Here is a 22,507-nt window from a genome sequence, read left to right as displayed (position 1 = left end):
GCAGGACAACAGCTTCAAAATAAAGTGAAAATTCATCAAGTCAGAGAGCTGCTACACCTTCCTTTGCCTGTCTGGGCTCTGCTTCCGTAGAAGAATTTTACAAGGTTGCCACTTGATATTCTGTCCATACCTTTACTTCTCATTTCTGCCTGGAAAGTGCTTCACGCGAAGACAGCAATTTTGGTCAAGCAGATCTGAAACATTTGCTTAATTAATTCCTTCAACTCTCCTGCCATGTGGTTGCATGTGGGTTGCATGTTTTTCACTACTGATGCAAGAGCATAACAAGGATTTTCATGCAGTCCTTCGCTTGGGAGTTCCTACTTGTGTGGCTGATTAGTCGTCTTGTTCACAGAGAAAGCAAAATCTCTTGCCCCGTGACGGGTGTTCTCCATAGGCAGTAGGACAATTCAGCCACACAATCCCACACAGCTTTCTGTAGAACTGATGGTTGGCTTGTTACAAAGGCTGAGGTGGCTGCATTGGAATACCTGCTCATGCTCAGAAAACCTTCTTGAGTTTTCGGAGCTCTAAGATAGCTTTTCTGTCTTGGTCCTGTCGGAAGACACCACCCTACTTGTGTGGCTGATTTGTCCTGCTGTCTACAAATTGTTACAGGTAAGCAAATATGTCTCAAGAAATCCCCTGGGTAAGCCAGAACAAAGTGAAAGGGCCAGTTAGCAGAAGATATTTACTCCCACCCATCCCCCCCCCCCCCCCCCCACTGGGCCACGCCCCTCCCATTCTTCCTTCCTGTAAGCCCCACACACATTTTAAGAATTGCCCTCAGAATCCTTCATGATTACAAGATGCCCCAGACATTGTTACTATGTCTCTCCTTTGGGTCTTTTTTTTTTGTTTCATGATTAATATTGATGTCACTGTTGCATTTTCTGAATTCAGGGGTCACTGAGCTGTAATTCTGCCCATTAATTGTACTGCAGACCTGATAGCCATGTTTATATCTTGAGATTTTCAGGTATTCAGGGTGAATTTTGAAATAAAAAATACAGACAGGTATCTGCCGTTGAACCAGGGTTTGCTTAGGGTAATGCTTTAAGTGCACACGCCACTGAGGGAAGACATTTAAAGATCATAGGAATCGATTCTTCATAAGACGAGATCATGAGTAGACACCTGTAAACAATGACGTTGGGGGTATCAATAAGAAAACAGGCAAGAATTAGATTAATTTATGTGGGTTAGTTTATGGGGTTAATACAGTGCCTAGGATGGCTCCTATTGAAGGGTGGGCCATAGATGAGAAGAAATACAAGGAGTCTGATGCTAAAAAAATAAGAAAAAGCCAGTTGACAATATCCAAACAAACATAGGCATCAGACTCATTTTTTTCTTCCGTACCTGTGCTTGGAGCTCGTCTTTTTCTGTGCCTGGAGCTCGTCTTTTTCTGTGCCTGGGCCACAGATGAGATATCTTAAAGATAAATGTGCCAGCATAGCGCAAAACAACCTGACAGTTTTAAGTTCTGTGAGTCAAAGAATAAGCTGAGGATTATTTGAAAAAACCAAACAGAAGCACACAAAGACTGCCTCACAGATTACCTTCTCATGCTTACTGGATCAGGTAGAGCCATATTGGCTATGATGTCACCAGTGACATCACATGTATGGTGAGCCAATCAGATGCTATTCCACTTAATTTGTAGCACTATTTAAAACATGGCTGCATCCAGGGCTTCAAAACATTGCAGGGAAGACATTAATTTTTGTATGTATGAAATACTGGGCAATACACAGAGATTATGCTTGCTTATTTTTTCTTTTTAATTTGATTTCAAGTAAGAGTGTATTCAATGAAAAGAACACCATTGTGTAAAATTTATTTATTTATTTATTTAACATTTTTTTATATACCGAAATTCTAGCAACAATGTTGCTAATCATTTCGGTTTACATATAACATTGGAGTGACTTAAAATGCGAGTCTTACATGAAACAGAGAAAATACCTATTTTTCAGAACTGACTACACAGCTTCTGGTGTAGCTTGTGGTATCCCTTGTACTTTTATTAAATCTCAATTACAAATACATTCAGAAGAATGAAAGGAACATCACCACATCATTAAGAGGTGTGTGTGTTGATGAGCTTAAAAAAGCAGACTCAGCATTTTGACTATAGTTGTTGCTGTTCTGTATTTTTCTTTAGAAAAAGGTGGCTTTTGAAATGGATTTCACCTTTTGTGCCTGTGGGAAGCGATTAGAATCCAGAAAACCTGTTTTGTTTTGGGTTTTTTGCATGGTGGTTTCCTCCATTCTGAGGGCTTCCAGCTCAATCGGAACCGGCCTCTGCTGGGCCTGTGGCGCTGAGAACCTTCACTTATTTATTTAGAAATATTTTATATCTTTCTGGTGGTGATTTCTTTCACCGGTTTTATATCCTCCCTCTCCAAATTAGCCCAGCCCATTGCAGTGCTATTTGTTGGCCACCTGGCTCTGGCCAGAAGGTGTCGCTGTTGTGCAGTGGCCGAGATTCCCTCCCTCCACTTATGTGAACGCTGCCTCCGCGGGCTGACAGTTAAACCCACGTTTTCTGCTGGACTGGCCCATACACAGACTCCAAAGCCCAAATTTTAAAAGCCTGACACGTGTAAAAACCGGGGGATACACGCGGAAGTGCAGGGGTCCTTGAAAGGAGCTGGCCAGGGCCACAGGGCGGGGGAGGGATGGGGACAACTGGGACAGCAGCCATTAGGCCCTGTCCCGGGGAAGCACATGCCAGTAGCCGGCCGGCGCGCAGAACTTATTTCATCTATTCAGATGAAATAAGTTCCAAAATAAAAAAAAAAAAGGTAGGAAAAGGGGTTTTAGTGGTGCGGGAGGAGAGGGGAAAAGGTAGGCAGAGTAGGAAGGGGGGGTAGGAAAGTTCCTTCCCAGTCTCCACCCTAATTGGAGCCCACACATGCATGCACAGATATAAATATCGGGCGCACGTGTGCGTGCGGGAATCGTATTTTATAATCGACACGCGCATGTTATAAAATCGCCACATTCATGAACGCACGCCAGGAACTGCACGCGGATTTTAAAACGTACCCCTCGGTGAAAATATCTCTAAGGAATACCAGGTGTGGGTGCAGCTGCTATTGAGGGCTTAATAAGCCTCGCATTCCCCTTCGATTCTGCACTGTGCCAGGACTGCAGCCTGGTATTCAGGAGGAGGGGATGGGAACGAAGTGCTAGAAATGCGGTTGTTTTCACTGGAAGTTGTAAATCAGGAACCTGTTTATCTGCGGACAGAAAAATTGCATTGTACTGTTGCAAGAGACAGGAAAGGCACTGGTCAACTTCCAGTAGTGGTCGCGCAGCGTTGCCTGGAGAGGAAAGTGATTGAATGGTCCCTAGTGGGAGTGCTGCACCACTGCAGAGTTGCATGAAATATTTCTTAGGTTCTGCCCTACCTACTCCCTCTATATTAGGGAGGGTCTGTACTGTAGAATAAACAATAAACTAAACTAATTCTGAGGTACTTCCAGCGGAGATGAGGATGAGCGATAGACATTAGTCACTCAGGGACATAGAGGGCAGGCCGGTATTTGGAAATTATCACTCCGAGAACAGTAAGATGCTGCTTCTCCTGGATGTGAGATTTTCTTGGTACAGATCCCTCTTTCTGCCCGCCGTCGTCTTTCAGCAGCATCCTGGTCTTTCCGATCTTATTACTCAACTTACTGGTTTTTCAGTCTCCTTTTCCTTCTCAAGCTCGGTCTTTTCCACTGGTTTTCTACCACCCTGCTCTTGTGTTTTATTTCCATTTCAGTTGTCTTTAACTTGTTTCCTTTTATTTTCTTTCCTGTTCCCTTTTCCTGTCTTCTGCTTTGAAGAGGAAAATTACTTCTCTTCGTAGCATTTTAAATCACAACCTCAACAGTGGTTTAAAGTAACATGTTAGATGTCGGCACCGAAAAACCAGTTGGCCCACCTAAGTCTCTCCGGTTTCCCCTGTCTGCATTACTTTAGGCAAGGATGTCGCCCAACTCTCAGCCGTGCTAGCTTGACAGCCTGCAGGAGATTGCTCCTTATCCAAGTCAGTTTTCTGGTCTCCCTGTTTTTTTTTTTGGTGCTGTACTGTTCTGGGCAGATGAGCATATGTGTTGTCTTTCCGTTCCTAAACCAATCCTGAGGTCCTCCACATCTTTTATCCCTTCTCAGCCCACACCTTTTCTTGTCACGGCCCTTTGTGTCTGTGGTTTCCGTCCCCTAGGCAGGTAAGGCTATTTCAGGTGTCTTCCACCCTCTCCCTAAAGAATTCTTTTGTCAGATATGCTCTGAACCTCCAACTCCCTATTATGACCACCTTGTTCTTGAATTTGTTAAATGGAAAGTGACACCTACTTTTACTTTATCGAAGCCCGCTAAATGCTTGTTGCTATCATATCCTTCCTTTTCCTTTCAGCCTCTTTCTGTGGGGCTTGTGTTGCAGACCGTCTACAAGTTTGGTAAGGCTTCCCTGAACTGCTTCCATGCTTTCAGGGCCCTTGCAAAACCGACCCCAGCACCTGAGGTGGCATTTTCACTAGTGACCTGCATGTGGGCAGTAATTCTTACTTTTTGCATCTCCTGGGATCTGTGGTCTTGAGGAAGTGAAGGGGGGGGGGGGGGAATTGGCGATCAAGCAGGGAAGGACTTCAGCAGACTTAGATAGCCTTATTTATTTGTTTCCATGTATGACTTACCCTTCTCAAGGCAATTTACATCATAAAATAGACAAAACGGCTGCCACCATATTCTGGTTTTCACCATGAGCAACAGTATTGTGTTTATGAATTGTGCAAACGTCCTAGACGGTGGGAATCAACAACTTCGCCAGCTGACTGCTGTTGTGGTACATTTTACAGCATGAAAAGTGCTTAATACCACAAATAAGAATTGGATGTGCGTCTCCCTACTTTTAAATAAATAGAACCTTATTGTACAATCTAAATATATATTTAGGGGATTTATGTTAATAACATTAATCAGACTAGATTTGGATAATATTGTCTAATCTCTACATATACTAACATGAACCTTGTAAGTGTTTGCATAAATATAGCAATGCAATTTTCCATTTCCAAGCAGCTCTATGTATATATATATATATATATATATATATATATATGCTCACATATTGATTTCTCTGACTTCTATACAGTAAGTGCTTCTGTGAAATTCTGCTAAAATCTTTCAGTGGTTAGAGGTCCACCAGCCATGAAAGGCATTTACTTCTCCCAGCTCTCTTACAGTAATGTTGGTGGTTTATTGTTTTACAGGTTTAAATGTTACCAGAAGAGGGACTGAACCACTGGATAATTCCTTAGGGTCATGCTGCATGCAGAATGCTAGATTTGGCAGCAGTCGAGGTTCTAAAATCCGATGCTGTCCTTGATAAATAAATACAGTAATTGAGATACTGGGCAAACGTTCACCAGCTGCTTGTGTCCACTGACCTGCAAATAATCCTGTTCATTTTTCTTTATTAGAACGAGGGGGTTTAGGATCTTTTATTTTGAGGTGGGGGAGAGGAGAGCTAGCTTGCACCGCTGATGCGGGAGTCTCCCCCCCCCCACACACACAAACGCGATCTGTCTTTGCATTGTCTCTATCGCTTCCCTGCCTCTTCCTCCTCCTCCTCATGCCTTCTTTCTCTCCTTGTTGCTTGCCCTGGCCCCCACTCTCCTCCAGAATCCCTAGAAGACCATGAGGTTGCCCAGCTGCTGCGTCGCTTTTCCACAGACAGCGCCCTGGGTCGGAAGATCTGCCTGGATGGGGCTCTGGCCCATCACCTGCACCAGTGCTCCTATCACCTGCGGCTCTTCAGGAACTGGCTGGTCTCGGGCCAGGACGATTTGGAGGGCCTCTACGGTACTGCACGCTTGCAGTTGCACCCTCTGCTGTGGTGACCTAGGCGTTTTATGCTGTCTGCTTTGGGAATGCAAACGTGTGCTAAACCAAGTTCCAAAAACCAAAGAACAAAAAAAAAAAAAGGCATTTCATTTTTTGACCTGATCATTAAGCTCCCCCATTCCTTTCAAACTCCCCTGAGCTGCAGTTGTCCTTGTGGTGTTGCATTGAGTCATGTATGGCTGTGGTTCGAAGGCCTACTGTTGTACACAGACAGCTTTGCCTGGTTGATGTTGCTGTGGTTGTGGTGGATCACAATGCAGGAAACTAGGGGCTGCTCTATTTCTACATGCGTCAGTGTCTCTGTGCATTTTTCACATTCATAGTAATGTTCTTGTCCTACACCCTCTCTCTCTCTTTCCTTCCATTTTGCATCTGTGCTGTAGCTGGAAGGAAAGGATAGGTAGACGAGGGTTGGTTTTTTTTTTTTCATGTTTTCGCCTGCCACAGAAATATGCAAGAAAGGGCAAAGCAAGCCTCTGCTCTGACTTGAGTGAGCTCATGGGGGGGATCTTTTGAATGCAGGGGAGGGGGATCGAAATTTAAGTGAAGACGCTTCTTCCATCTTCTTCTTGGATTACATTTTAACAAATAAGTGGAAGAGGAAAAGCCAACTTTCCTAATCAAATTTGCTTTTCAAAACTGCATTTCTGGATGGTGGGAACAATTTTGCAAGCATTTAAATATATTGAACTAAAACTTATTAGCGTTTCTTGAAAAATGTATCATTTTTTCCCCCCTAATCAAGGAAATTCAACTCCGGGCAACTACACTGGAGAATATTTATTCTACCACACTGAGAAGTTTGTTCCGATCTCTGTTTAAAAGCTTAGGACATCCAGTGCTGAACCTGCAGCTGCTCAGCATGCCCGGAATGATATAACCTGGCATATCCTGCAGTAACATATTTGTGGGTATTATTAACATATTTGCATTTTAGAGACTATTTATTGTAAAGCTTAAAGCCATGAGTTACAGGAAACAATTTACTAAGCCTTCCTGTAAATCTCTTCACGCTTTCATTTGAAATCTCAGCATTTTACTTTTCCACTGTGTTCTAAGGTAACAAGGAAGGGGAGCATTTAGTGCCACGTTTTGTGCTTGGTGATTAGACCTGGCTGTAGGCAGAAAACCATATTACTGATTTCCCATGTTTAATGCATGTGGCTTGTTGAAGTGCCTGTGTTTGTGGTTTTGCATGGATCATGCCTTCATCGTTCAAGCTGAAGAAGGGCAAAGGGTGTTTGCATTGTCAGCAGATATTTAAAGGCTACTTTACACACTGCATTATGCAGCTGCTATTTGGAAGAAAGACTTAACTTTCAGAAAATGCAGAATTTTCACAAAGTCTATTTCACATTACTTCTCTCCTGCCGTTCAATTAGTCCCTGAAATTTTAGGATTAATTGTTGCTCATTTTTCCATGCAAATGTGACCATTGCCACCTTTAATCTCCTGGTAAGGAAGAGAAGAAAAACCACGGCAAGTGTTGTGATCATGAAGGGGGAAAGGGAGTAATGCACGTGAAAAGGGAAGATGAGAGATTTTTGGCTGGTGCCAGCATTCTGTGCACGTAGTTAGCAGGAATGAGCCCTCAACTGGCAGCCCTGGTACTGCATAGTTAAAACGTTGCTTCAGACATCAGCACAGTTGAAATGTTTCATGGACGTATAGTGATATACAGCTTTAGAAGGAAATACAATTTTTAAAAAAGATGTTTTTCTGACTCCAGCCTTACTTGAATATTATGCTCTTGGCCACCAATTAAGCTTTTGCTAAACCTATGGATCTACTTCAGAAACACTGCGAACTCAGTTTCTGGTGCACACCAAGCCACACATTCATGCCAAAGTTGCTTTTTTATTAAAATATGTTATCCTTCTACAGATGGGTAGCACTATACTCCCTGAATGATGACTAGGCTGAAATTCCACTTTAAAAGGGAAATGTACATTCATTTAATTTTAGGTCTTTGAATAGGATATAAAATGTATATCCTATTTAAATTGTCCCCATTAGGCTGTTCTACGGTATTTCAAACTGTCCTCATCATTATCTAAAGTCATCTTTGTGCCCAGGCCTAATAGAGCTCTTGCTTAACCCTATGGTGGTAATTGGCTCAATATTATGAGGTCATAGTGTAGTGTTATCAGTCTAGCCCTAAAAGATCGCAATCAGCCTAATTTTCAAGTTATCTGCAAAGAATGTGCCCAAGCTATATTTGCACACATTAACCTTCTTAGATTCAGAACATGCAAATATAGTTTCTGCATATTCATTGTGAATATCCTGATAAGCGCACTGGTGGGGATGGGGGAGGCCTCAGGCCCGGGTTGAGCACCACTGTTTCAGTATGAAGAGTTTGCAGTGGTACCAACCTAACTGCAACACCCCAGAATGGGTCATTTTATAACAGCTTTCAATGCAAGCTCTTGCACACAAATTCTCTTTGAAAATTATCCAAAATAATGCACATTAACTCACCCACACAACGTCACAGCTGCTGTTTGCAGGGCATGACTGGTGCAGGTCAAGTTACATGCATACTTTTTAAAGTCAAAAGTATGCATGTAAATAACAACTCTGCCCTCCACTCCCCACCCCCCCCCCCCCGAAACGCTTATCTTTTGTGTGCATAGAAGTATGCACATAAATGGTATTGAAAATAACCCCCAAAGTGATTAGAAACAGAGAACATAATTCCCCATTATAATCCAATCTTGGTTTTTGTAAAACTCATCCTAGTGCATTCTGTTGGACCACAAGCATTTGATTATGTTGAGATGAGAGTTAGAAAACCAAGACAGATCATCTTATATGGCGTTTGGATGATAGCAATCATAGAGTATTGCATTTTTTCGTAGCCTTGCAAGTGATTTCCTTTAATGCTAGGCAGCTGCATTCATCCATTGCCATGATTTCAACCTTTCCGTAATCGATTACTATAGCAAAACAGTACAACAAGCGCTTTCTTACCCTATGTCTTACCCTCATATGTGCCTTCTTCAGATCTTAAGCACTGTGACAACATCACCTGCAATGCATTATGAGATTTATGGAGCTGCTGCCTTTTCACTGATCTCTGTATGTTAAACTTTCAATCAAACAAATTCTGAGAACATTATGAAAATGCCAGAGATCTTACAACAGAGGATAGGATTTTTGTGGTTTGGAGGCAATGGTACCTTTCTTTTAATGCAGTGAATTATTTGGGGCTTTATAATATTAGGGAACCCATATGATAATACCCAGCAAATGGAAGAAAATTAGGAACAGCAAGATTATATCCTAACCAAGACCTCCATCTGTCCCCTTTTATTCTTCGTTGTCCCATGCTGTAGTGGTGGCATCCATTCTGCATGGGATATTGCAAAACTACTACCTACTACCATTACTACTTAACATTTCAATAGCGCTACACAACATATGCAGCGCTGTGGAGTCGATGGCAGTTTCAGCGTGTGGAGAAGAGTTTTTCAGATTCCCAGGGTGCTGTGTGTTCATCATGTGGAGTGCAGTGCAATAGCCCACATGATGCTGCCACACAGCTGATACTGGTGAAAAAATCCCTTCATGAACCTTTGGCTATCAACTCTGGTAGGTGTGTATGTCATATGATGCATGGAGTATCCTTAACTCAGAATGGTGCTTCTCATTTACTGAAGAATAGTTCATCTGTATAAACATTGCATCTCCTCCTGCTTTTAAAATTGCAAGGACTCTCTGTCCCATTTCCCAAGCAAATACTATAGATGAAATAAAAATTCCCCAACAAACCAGAAGCAAGATTTAATTTAAAAAAATTATTCAAACTGAAATGTGAATGAAAGTAATGCATTCACTTTGCTTTGTTAAATTTACCAAATGCTAACTGTAGTGAGCAGCGAGCTGCATTAGTAACAGATAGTGTCTGCTGTCTTGTACATGCATCTCTTTCCCTTCAGCTGTTAGTCCTCGTGAAAGAGTGATTTTCTTTTGCACCAATTCTCAAAGCGAAAGCACACATCTATGTTGGAAACGCGTGTCATGTCACTGTGTTGGATTGTATTGAGTTAGCTGGTACTGAACTGTTTTGAGCTACTAGTGTGTCTGTACTGCTCTGTGTACGTACTTGTTTCCTGTTTCTGTGTGGGTCGTTGGTTGCCTACAGCTCCATTTTACCTTGTCAGTAAAAGTAGTGCAGTCCTGCTCTTGCAAAGAAGAAATTTCCCTGGCTTGTTTGCTTTTCCCTTAGAAGTCATTCTCCTGTCTAAACTAACTTGTTGTGCCTAAAGCTCTAACAAAAAAAATTAGTTACAGGCCCATGCAATGCAAAAGAAGATAAAGAGAGCAGTTAAAGATATCTCATAGCTGGAGCAGAGTGAGATAAGTTCCCAAACAAAAGAAAAAACAGTAAGAAAATCTAGGTAAGCAAACTGCAGAGAGAAACCCTAGAAAGGAGTTTTTTGGGGAACTGCAGAGATAACTTGTTAAACAGCAGCCTGTCTAGAAAGAAAAATTTCTGTGAGCAAAGGTGAAAGTAACTAAAAAAAAGGTCTGAAAATTGTTCAAGTCGTATTGAAATTCCAGCAGTTATCCAACTTGAAGATTTAAGATGATTATTCAAAAAACTAAGAGACTTTGGACAGCCATAGAATCTGATCTACCTGATACAATAATGATGCAGAAAGTAAAAAATGCCTGGAAGAAAAATGATCAGGATGCCATGAATATAATTGTCCAGACATTAAAGCCCCAATTTTAAAAAGCCTGAGCACTTAAAATCTGGGGGATATGCTTGTGGCCGGGCCATGCATGCGATGAGAACATTTTAGAAACTGCTCAGCCACACCATATCTCCCGGTGCGCGCAGAAGTGCTGGGCCATCGAAAAGGGGTGGGCTGGGGTGAGGGGAAGGGCTGGGGCTGACCGGGACAGTGGCCATTAGGTCCTGTTCCGGGGAAGCACACGCTGGCAGCCAGCAAGCATGACAAAGTTACTTCTGCTCGGAAGGAGCAGTAAGTAATAAAACAAATTTGGACTAGCTAGGTAGGGGTTAGGGGTTGGGGAGGAGAGAGGAAAAGGTAGGAAGGGTAGTTAGGGGGATAGGGAAGTTCCCTCCCAGTCTGCTCCTTAATTGGGAGGGAACTGGAAAAACCCCATTCGCATCGCCACACATATTTTTTTAAAATCCCCCCCAACGCACGCATGTTATAAAATAGCCGCATCCATGTGCGCGTGCTGGGAACCACGCGCACATGGACGCCTGTGCGCATTTTCGAAAATTGACCCTAACGCCCTTTAAAAATAAGTTGTGTTCATTTTCACCAAAAAGTCTTGTACCCCATGGTTTGACATCAGTACTTTTTATAATGCCATTTATTGTTATCAAATGTAGCATTAACTTTTTGTGCATTACACCTTGTTTTTTGATAACATTTTGATGATGGATTGTGTATGCATCTGGTTTTAGAACCAGAATATGGCAAAACTCATCTGGCAACATTTAAAACAGGCAAATAGAGAATGTATACTTGAAGAGAACCTGAACCTTTAGCATGAGATAAATACTGTCAAGTGGAAGAAAAAAGAATCTGTTACTACATATATGCAACATGCGGAATCATTAGCTAAATAACTCGAAACCCTAGGAGATTCAATTGAGGAGGCAGAAGTTGTATCACTAGAAATTCAAAGACTCCCTCAAGCATATTATGGAGTGGCCAAAAGTTTTGATGTGTGCAATATGTCTGAGCTGACTTCAGAAAAAGTCTATCATGCACTTTTACAAGAAAAAGAATGCCAGAAAAAGAATCTGCCAGATACTGAATCAGCATATAATGCATGCAGAGTTTGGAGAAACTTTAGAGAAAATGACAGGCAGAAAGTAAAATGCTATCACTGCAAGACATTTGGACATTTTACAAGAAATTGCTATTTTTCATCCCTGGGAAATAAAAATCTTCAAAATGCAAAAGGGACTAAATATTTTTCTAGCAATAAGAGGAATCAAAGAAAAATAAGCAGAAAGCAAAAATAGCCAAAAGGTCCTCTAATGATGACAACATTACTGAATCTTCTAAGAAGCAATATGCGTTATATATAAATACAAACCATATAGATCTAGAGACAGTTCACAACAACAATCTCATATCAGTTTTCAAATTAACAGATGCTAGCTTGAAAGTGATTTTTGACACAGAGAATGCATCAAAAGACTGTGGCATTTATTGGATGAATGCAAAGTCAATATCAGTTACTGGATATGAAAATATTGCATAAGCAACTAATGGCAAGTTGTGGCAAGAACATCTTGTATATTTTTTATTTATTTTTTTTATTTCCAGAGTTTTACATACCATGCAGGTGACAAACCTGATCAGAGCGATGTACAATTTAAAATAATAATCAATATATAACATACATAACATATAACATTATTTTTTATGTAAACTATTCATTGTTTTAGATTTTTATTTTTACTATATATTTTTGTAATTTTGAGCTTTTATAATTTGATAATCTTTGTTCTTTTAAATTTAAATCTTTATTTACATTTGTTTTTTATTTAGTTATGTAAACCGTTTTGATTAAACACTGTTTGTAAAGACTGTATACAAACACTTTTAAATAAAATAAATAAATAATACAAATCAAAACACATTTTAAAACAATCCAACATTTCCTAACAATGCCAGGATACCCAATCAGTGAATGAAAATAGGAAAATAAAAGGTATTTACTTGAAGATAGGAGTTCTAGATACGTGTGAAGATTGCACCAAAGATAAACATTCAAGAAAAACATTTAAGGCAATTTCCGAGGAATCAAGGAAAAACCCATTGGAGCTAATGCACATGGATTTATGAAGATCCATGCCAGTGAATTCTATTGGTGGTAGCCGGTAGATTTATTTGTCATTGTATATAATCAAAGTGGGCTGTTGAATGTCCTTTTTCCTTAAGTACAAAGATGCAGTCCCAAAGTTTTTCACTGACTACGTATAATACTCAGAACACTAAAAAGGCAAGAAGCTGAAATGAGTCCATAAAAACAGTGGAAGTGAGCTTATCATAGATAAACTGAGAGTTTCATGAAGGAGTATGGCATTCATCATGAGAAGGCAGTTCCACATTCAACATCCCAAAATGCAATTGAAGAATGTGCTAATCGAATACCATTAAAAGCAGCAAGAAAATGCTGATAAGATCTGGACTATAAGTCAAGTTTTGGGCTGAAGCAGTAAATACTGCTGCTTATATAAGAAAACCATTGTAACAATAAGTTACTGAAAGAAAAATCATCAGAAGAAGCATGGATAGGCAAGAAGCAATCTGTAGGCTGCTTCAAAGCATTTGGATAACTCATAAATGCTTGGATTCCCCAGCAATATTGGATGAAGTTAGATGCTAAGAGCCAACCTATAATTTTTGTTGGTTATTGTGAAAACAGGAAAGGAGGATCGCAAAATGAGGAGGATTCTGACAAGCAAAGATCCAAAGTTTCTTGAGTCAGGAAAAGAAGCTATAAAGCTATTAAACAACAGATGGTGAGCTTATCGACTTGCTCATAGAGCAATATACTTAGCTTTATAAATAATGAAGAAAAAGCCGGTTAACTACAATTTTGGAAGAACTTGGATTTAACAAATACTGTAGAAACCCAGTTGTCCTAAAAACTGACAGCCAATCCATAATGAAATTGGCGGAGAGTACAACTGCACATCAGTGAACAAAATAAATTGATATTAAATATTTATTGATTAGGGATGAAGTGAAATAGTGAAATTTCAGCTGAGCTGTGTTCCAACAGAAAAGAAGTTGCCTACAGCTCCTTTTTACCTTGTCAGTAAAAGTAGTGCTGTTTTACTGCTCTTGGAAAGAAGAAACCTTCCTGGCTTGTTTGCTTTTCCTTAGAAGTCATTCTCTTGACTAACTCTCTTGTGCCAGAAAGCTCTTAACATTGTACATTCTCTTTGCTTGAAAAGTACACGAATGGAGTTGAAAATGCAATCTACACGTGCACTTATTTTGCCTCCTGGAAGGCCTCCTCTTAATGTGGCCAAAAAGCACATGCAGACTTTTAACCGTATTGAGGAGGGCAGCTTTCAGACAGCTAAGTGACGCAGCTGAAATTCTTTTTTACCAGGGGAAATCTGGTAAAAAATTGGCCTCTTATCTTGCAGAATTAGTTCATAAGAGGGAATAATTTTGGATCTCAGCATCCATTTCTTTTCTTCCCAAAAATCCTTTCAAACATGTTAACATGTTTTGTCTAAATGACCTCTGAGCCTTAGGCCTAGATTTTCTAAGACACCGCGGCGGCGTGAATCGCGCAGTACAGGGGGGGCGAAACGAGGGGCGGGCCTGCGGAAGCCAGCAGCGATCGCACCTCTGCGGTGCGATCGCTGCCGGCTTTCACACCCAATAGCGCCATCATAAAAGGTGGTGCTCTTGGACGTGAAATAGGCAGTGAAAAGGCTCCTTACCTTTTCGCTGTCCGCCATGTCTTTGCGGTGTCAGCCCCGCTGCCGCCATGACTCCTCCTGTTCCGGTCTTGACGCCGTCCCTTTTTAGTGATCGCACGCGAAAAGTCCCTTTTCGCGTGCGATCGCTTTGAAAAATGATCCCCTTAGAAAAATATGGTAAGTAGAGAGTTTGGTGCGAGAACTCTGTATGGCCACATCACTAGAGCCCGTTCATTAGTAGTGAGACGCGTGCTTTCTCCTAACAGGAAATACTCGCTGCTTGCTTTCTTCTCTTCCAGGGTGATTACTTCTGATGTGGAAGTTTTAGAGATGGAGACAGTTTGAAAAAAAATCCCCAAACACCTTTAGTTGGTGGGGATAGGGAAGAGAGAGGGAGAGGCTGCCTCTGTCTGTATATGTACCTCTAGTATTTGGTTATAAAATCCTGAATCCATAAGCCTTAGACATCTCTGCACAGTGAATTTCTAAATTCACCCCTCTGCCTTGGTACAGGAAACGAAGGCGACACTTCCACAGAGTAACTGTAGCCTCGGTCATCAGGGGCCTGGCTGAGCTTCTCCTATCCTGCCATATTGCCTATATGGATTTGTAGTTATGAAGACATTTCCCATTCTCTCCATAGCTGTACTTTTCTTAAATAACAGATTGCTTTTTATTGTGAAGAAAATTTGAGCTACAGAGATCAACTATGTGCATATAGTTAAAGGGACGAGAAGTATGTGAAGAATAAAATTAAGACTGGTAGTCCTGCTTTTGCCAGGGAAATCATTTTAATATTGCGCTGTCTCTGCGCTTCTCTCCTCTTGTCAAGCTGCTGTAAGGTCATTCAGAGATAGTTTTCTATGCATTTTTCAAGTGCTATAGTGGGATATCTTTTGGATAAATAGTGCTACATACAATGAGATTATTATGCTTATTCTCAGTAGTAATAAATGTGTATGGTCACCCCATCTGATGTATACTGTATGGTGCACAGTTTCAGGTTAGACAATCAAAGACTGTAAGGATCAGCAATCCCCAGATCATATACAATGAAGAAAAATCAAATAGGGCAGAAAGATTTGCTAAATTAATTTATGACATGTAATTAGATTTAAAAGAAATACAATATTCAGTGAATTCCTATACCAAGACCAATGGAATATGTTCTAAACGAATATACCCCACCAGCATATACCTAGATGAACTTGTAGATTTTTGTTGTATTCTGTCGGAGCAGATATTTTATTGCTTTTGTAATGGGAATTCACCAGTTGCTGTATTTATTGGATTTAAATCCATTATATGTTGTCATAAATTGATTTAGCCTGCCTTTCTCCCCAGATGCTTTGATTGTTTTGTAGAGTCAATGACATTTCAATCTTACAGTTTCTTTTTTTATTTAATCAGCATGTCCTTCACTTATTTACTTATTTACATATTACCTATTTACTTATCTTTGTTAGTGATACTGCAGAGAAGTTAGAGGGAAAGGTTTGCCTTTTTGCGATTTAACACTAAGATCTGCCACGGAGTGAACACTCCTGAAGGACTAGACAGAATGAAAAGTGGTCTGGTACTTGGCAGTTAAAATTCAGTCCCTGAAAGTGTCGAGTCGTGCATTTGGGTTGCTGAAATTAATGGGAGTGGCATGCAGCGGATGGTGAAGAACTGGTGTGCCCTGAAGGAGAAGGGTCCTTGGTGTGACAGTGCCTGACGATCTCAAGGAAGCAGAGCAGGGTGATAAGGTGGTGGCCAGAGCCAGGAGGATGCTTGAATGCACAGAGAAAGACATAACCAGCAGGAAAAAAAAAAAAGAGAGGTGATAACGCCTCTTTACAGGTTGTTGGTGAGGCCTCACCTGGAGCACTGTATTCAGTTTTGGAGGCTGATAGAGAAAGACTAAAGATGGTCCAGAGAAGGGTAACCGAAATGGTGCAGAGTTTGTACCAAAAGCCCTATAAAATGAGAGTGAAAGAACTTAATATGTATTCTTGGGGGGGGGGGGGGGGGGAGGATAAAAACATTTAAATACCTGAAAGGTATTCATACACAGGAAGTCAAGCTTTTTCAATGGAAAGGAAGCTGTAGAGCTAGGAGTCATAATTTGAAGCATAAGAACATGCCATACTGGGTCAGACCAAGGGTCCATCAAGCCCAGCATCCTGTTTCCAACAGTGGCCAATCCAGGCCATAAGAACCTGGCAAGTACCCAAAAACTAAGTCTATTCCATGTTACTGTTGCTAGTAATAGCAGTGGCTATTTTCTAAGTCAACTTAATTAATAGCAGGTAATGGACTTCTCCTCCAAGAACTTATCCAATCCTTTTTTAAACACAGCTATACTAACTGCATTAACCACATCTTCTGGCAACAAATTCCAGAGTTTAATTGAGCATTGAGTGAAGAAGAACTTTCTCTGAGTAGTTTTAAATGTGCCACATGCTAACTTCATGGAGTGCCCCCTAGTCTTTCTATTATCCGAAAGAGTAAATAACCGATTCACATCTACCTGTTCTAGACCTCTCATGATTTTAAACACCTCTATCATATCCCCCCTCAGCCGTCTCTTCTCCAAGCTGAAAAGTCCTAACCTCTTTAGTCTTTCCTCATAGGGGAGCTGTTCCATTCCCTTTATCATTTTGGTCGCCCTTCTCTGTACCTTCTCCATCGTAATTATATCTTTTTTGAGATGCGGCGACCAGAATTGTACACAGTATTCAAGGTGCGGTCTCACCATGGAGCGATACAGAGGCATTATGACATTTTCCGTTTTATTCACCATTCCTTCTCTAATAATTCCCAACATTCTGTTTGCTTTTTTGATTGACGCAGCACACTGAACTGACGATTTCAATGTGTTATCCACTATGACGCCTAGATCTCTTTCTTGGGTAGTAGCACCTAATATGGAACCTAACATTGTGTAACTATAGCATGGGTTATGTTTCCCTATATGCATCACCTTGCACTTCTCCACATTAAATTTCATCTGCCATTTGGATGCCCAATTTTCCAGCCTCACAAGTTCTTCCTGCAATTTATCACAATCTGCTTGTGATTTAACTACTCTGAACAATTTTGTATCATCTGCAAATTTGATTACCTCGCTTGTCGTATTTCTTTCCAGATCATTTATAAATATATTGAAAAGTAAGGGTCCCAATACAGATCCCAAGGAAGTAGATTCAGGACCATTGTCAGGAGGTATTTTTTCACAGAGAAGGGTGGTGGATGCTTGGAATGCCTTCCTGGAGGAGGTGGTGATGACAAAGACATTGACAGACTTTAAAAAAAGCATGGGATAAACACAGAGGATCCCTAGTGGCAAGAGAATGGTAATGAAGCATTGGGCAACCTTCACGGAGCAACATTTGAAGCCCGGGGCAGTAGTGTTATGGCTGCATTTTGCGTCCTGGAAGACATGGGGTAACCTGCATGATGCAGCATTTGCAACCTTGAAAGGGGCAGAATGAGATTGGAGGTTGGGATCCATGTGGGAATGTGATCTGCGTTGAGTAGATGTGCATAAAATCATTTATGGGCATTCTAGATGGGCCTTTTTTTGTCTTTATCGGATGTCATTTACTGTGTTTAAGATGTTTGTGCAAACCTATTTATATGGCATGTGAATTAACCGGTTTATCTTAAAGAGTTGGTGCAGTTGTTTTGCGTGACCTTTCAATGTATTTGGCATGAATTATCTTCTTTTCCATTAGCAATTGCTTGAGAGAGCATGAAACCAGCTGGTCTTTACCTGAGAATGGATAAGTTATCTCCCTCCCTCCCCATGTACTAACCATTATTAACACTGACATGGTAATCCATCTTAACTAGCGGTTTTGACACCGGCGGTACATTGAGCTTTAACACCCATTGTACCAAACTAATGATATGAAAAATGTGACTCTGTTATCATGACCGCATTAGAGACAGAGCAGCCATGGTAGCACTACCTCGCTCTGCATATTAGGTTTCCTTATGCTAACAGGGCAGGGAAACCACCCCCACCTCCTGAAAAATATAGGCTTCCAGTGCCCCGCTCTTCTCCTCTCCCCTCCTCCTAGAACAAAGATAGGAATACTCCCCAGATCCTCCCTCTCCTTATAGCTTCCAGTGGGCCCCAGAATAGTCACAGGTTGGAGTGATCCAGTTTCTCTCCTGCTGGCACCAAGTCCAAAAAGGCACCATAGAGTGGTAAACGCAGACCCCTCCCCTCTCTGTGCAGGTCAGTCTGACAGTGGCACTATTTTGGATTTAGTGCAGTGGCCAACAGGAGAGAAACTGGCTCCTTCCTCCCCATGAAATTTCAGGTTCATGTTGGGGTGGAAGACGGCTGCCGGCCTGGAGGCCATCTTTGTTCCAGGGAGGAAGATTTTTTTGTGGTGGACCCAGAACCACCACAAAAAGTTTGGCATGCTGGGCCCGGAGGCCATGAATTAACTGTTCGGGGGAAACAAGGGGTCTGGTATCATACGTTAACGCAGGCCACCAACAAGAAAGTTAAGTGCAGCTCCTGAATTGCCTTAAATGTCCCTCATTAACCATTTTAGATATACTATCCAGAGTCAATATCGAATGAGCCTATTAGAATAAATGATGTGTTTTCTATTTGTATGTATATTAGCATTACCATTGGGGAATGGATACTAATGCTAATGTGCATGCAATTAGCACACATTTCCATGCATCATACATGGGTATTATCTAACACATGCGTTAAAGGGCATTAATGTTAATGACAATTAGTACATAGACCCTTATGGAGGTCATTTTCAAAGGAATTACTAATGTAATTGTAACATACTATCATAGCAACTTTAAAAAGCCATTTATGTGCACAAAGTGCACTTATACATGATTATCCTATGGACAATTCAATGGCATATATTGTAGCAATTTTCAAAAGCCCACTTACACAGGTAAAGTGAATTTACATGTGTAAAAAACAATTTTAAGCGTGTAAATGCTTTTTAAAATCAGGCCTTTAATGTTCAAATAATATTTTGTTGAAAGAAATGCCACGAGGGTATTTGTTGATTTGCTTTGTTCTCTGTTTTTCCAGGTTTTGAGGGTTGTTCCATGGTGCCTACAATCTATCCACTAGAAACGCTCCATAATGCTCTGTCCCTCAGACAGGTCAATGAGTTCCTGACTGCTGTGTGCAAGAGCTGTGTTGACTCGCACTCTCATTCCAGAGGATCCACAGGTATCTGTAGGGATACATAAGGAATCTACAGAAGTAGATGAGAAGTAGTATTTAGAACATGGAATGGTCCATGTTGAAATGTTCAAGCATGAAACACTGGATATCTATGTTTTTCATGGTCTTGAACATATGTGAACACCTCTTTTTCAAATAAAACAGGTCCAGTTTATCATTTCTACCTTCTTCAGTAAGCTTCTTCTGGTTTCCCATTCTTTTGTCTTTCATTGTGATATAACTGCTATGACTGTTTACTGCTACTGAATGCTTGCAGTCCCTTGGAAGACTTGGTTTTGTCTAAGACAGCGTATATCTTTATTCTAGACTCTGGCAAATGTTTTCCTGCATGCTCTTTTAATTCTTAACCTGTATAACATATGCCTAACTGCAGTACGATACTCAATATACGCACACAGGCCCAGGCAGTATACTGCGGTATTGCAGCATGATGGTGCCAGTTGTGTAGGGCTTCGGACACCGAAGGTTCATGAATGAGACTAGAAAACAGAAATTTGGAAGAAAGATAGACACTGAAAGATAGTAGAAGAGGAGAGAGTAGTAAAAAGGAAGATGAGGCTTTCACTTTACATATGCTGATTTACAGCCAGGAACATACCTGGGAAGGATTTACAGAAAGAGTTAGAGAAGTAGTTGGTTAAAAGGTAAGCATTCCTAGTTTGATAAAGATGTCATAGACCATAAGATGTAGCCCAGACCACACAAGCAGATGCATGTTTCTGCGTCCTGTGCAGCCTTGCATGATTTGGGGAATCCATAATATGTGCTCCTGATGTAGGTGTGTGAGTCAGGTTCTCCAGGTATGTAATTTCATGAGATAAACCCTGAAGAGACAGGTTAATAAATATCTGTAAATTCTGGAGGTAGATCTCTGGAGACAGAGTATAGGGAAGAGTTGGATTTAAATTTTTTCTAGGATGCTTTATCAGTAATTAGTAGCAGCTGACATAATCAATATTTTTCTTAACTCTTTTACCCACCATTACATAGGTTGAAGTTGAAAATGTTATCTCCGTGTTAGTTATTTAGTGCTGCGCCTTACCTGTTCTCTCTTTTTCCCCCCACACAATCAAAGTCACTGTCCAGTAAACCCCATAAGCCTTGGTCGAGAAGTCTGAACCTCACAGATATGCTTCTTGTGTGCTTACGCATTTCTTAATCTCTCTTGGCTTCTGCTGTTTGTTCTTCATATGCAAGCTATGTATGACGCCATGGCTGCCAGACAGACAGCAGGTGAAAACTTCATACCCCAGAGAATCCTCTCTTCCTCTTCTCTACCATTGCGTCAGCGCTCAGAAAAGCCACCCTGGTGTAAGTTTTCCCCCTGTGCTATTTCTTCCTCTTCAGATATACGACATTACGTTCTTTATTGTAAATTTTGATCTGTAGTGGAAATTTTAGGATTGCTCACTTGTTACATTTGGGATTACTTTCTGGATTAATTCATTAAAAATACATTTGTATGACACACAGACACATACAGCACTATTAATTAACTTTAGAGTTCTTAGCATCCACAAATCGCTCTTCTTCAGTTGCAACTCACAGACCATGAAATTTCCTGCTGTCTTTTGCTAAATATTGTTGCCTTTATTCACTTTAAAGGAAGACTGAAATATCCCTTACTGAATACATGAACTACACCATAAATATCCATGTGTTACTGCAACATTTACTGCATTATTTTGCTTCACCCAGAAGGCTTATGGAGAAATTCAAAACTTCTGGTTGATTTGATACAGGATGTGCTAGCAAGTAATTTGGCATCACAACAAACATTGATAGATACTACGATACCTTCAAGCTCCCTTTATGGCAGGGGTGGTCAACGCTGGTCCTCAAGAGCCTTAAGCAGGTCTGATTATCAGGATATGAATATGCATGAGGTATGCATTGTCTCCATTGTATGCAAATCTCTCCCATGATTATTCACTGTGGATGTCCTGAAACCAGACTCGTTTTATGGCTCTTGAGGACCAGAGTTGGCCACTCTTGCTATATAGGCTAAGAGATGCACTAAGTGAGGACATTCTCTGCCAGACAGCTTTAGGGAGACCGAGAATCGTATTTTCCATGACCTAGCTCCCCTTGGTTGAAGCAGTTTGAATTTGGGGGACCCCGCTTCACTTTCCAGGATGAAGGGGCAATATTGTGTGTGGTTTTCCATTCTTTCTTTATCAAAACATGAAATCTTAGTCCATAGTAACAACCAAACAAAATCCCGGCACAGTTCATCTAGAGAAATTCATTCCCAGAGACGTGCAGTCTCTAAGAATAGTCCTGAGATTGTGGCGTACTATATATTTTAACTGTCATGATGCATTGTTCTGCCCCTCATTCCCACTTCTCTCCTTCCATTACCTAATAAGGATTCTGAACCACTTTATATAACAGTACATTTCTATTCAGAAAGCCTTAGAATGGCTGGTTTATCTGACTAAAGTTAGTGGGATAGATGCCCCATTCAATATCCCCAAATAAAGATACCCAGCTGCCTTTAGCTGAATTCCTTTAATCCTAACTGGATATCTTTGGAATGTCGCCAGTTAGGTGAAACTTAATCCGGCAAGATATAAGAATAGAGCTGGTTAAGTGGCACATTGGAGGGAAGAAAAAGGAAGTGAGGCGTGGGTTTGTTGTCCGATTCCCATACCCCACTTAACCCCCCGCTCAATGTAATAAAAAAACGTGCCCTGCCAGGCCGAGCCCCCCATTCCCCTCCAGGTAGACTTGGTGGCATGGTCGCTCAGCACTATGGGATCAGCAAAAAAAATGAGAAATCACTGCTCCTTCCTCCCTCACCCTCCTACCCTAAGCCTAGCCCTCCCCTTCTTCCTTCATTTTTGCTGAATGGGGAGGGGGGGGGACTTGGTCTGACAGGGCTCGGTTTTTATACATTGAACGGGGGGGGGGGGGGGGTGGATTTGGGAAATGGG

The 22,507-nt window shown here is 41.1% G+C and overlaps 1 protein-coding gene across 19 annotated transcripts in view; it reads left to right on the top strand.

The window, feature by feature from the left end:
* Positions 1-22,507, top strand: part of PPIP5K1 (diphosphoinositol pentakisphosphate kinase 1) — a 149,781-nt gene that overhangs the window by 124,236 nt on the left and 3,038 nt on the right. For 11 of the 19 annotated variants that reach the window (XM_029574303.1, XM_029574314.1, XM_029574313.1 and 8 more), the window contains 3 exons: positions 5,683-5,862; positions 19,413-19,556; positions 20,769-20,882. In XM_029574303.1, the coding sequence (XP_029430163.1) occupies positions 5,683-5,862; positions 19,413-19,556; positions 20,769-20,882 (438 nt within the window). Of the gene's footprint in view, positions 1-5,682; positions 5,863-6,649; positions 6,812-19,412; positions 19,557-20,768; positions 20,883-22,507 lie in introns of those variants that run through there. The other 8 variants (XM_029574315.1, XM_029574311.1, XM_029574316.1 and 5 more) reach the window with 3 other exon arrangements.

The sequence above is a fragment of the Rhinatrema bivittatum genome, chromosome 13, assembly GCF_901001135.1.
Source record: "Rhinatrema bivittatum chromosome 13, aRhiBiv1.1, whole genome shotgun sequence".
Lineage (NCBI taxonomy): Eukaryota > Metazoa > Chordata > Amphibia > Gymnophiona > Rhinatrematidae > Rhinatrema > Rhinatrema bivittatum.
Note: the sequence above shows the minus strand (reverse complement) of the source record. Positions and strands in the feature narration are given on the sequence as shown.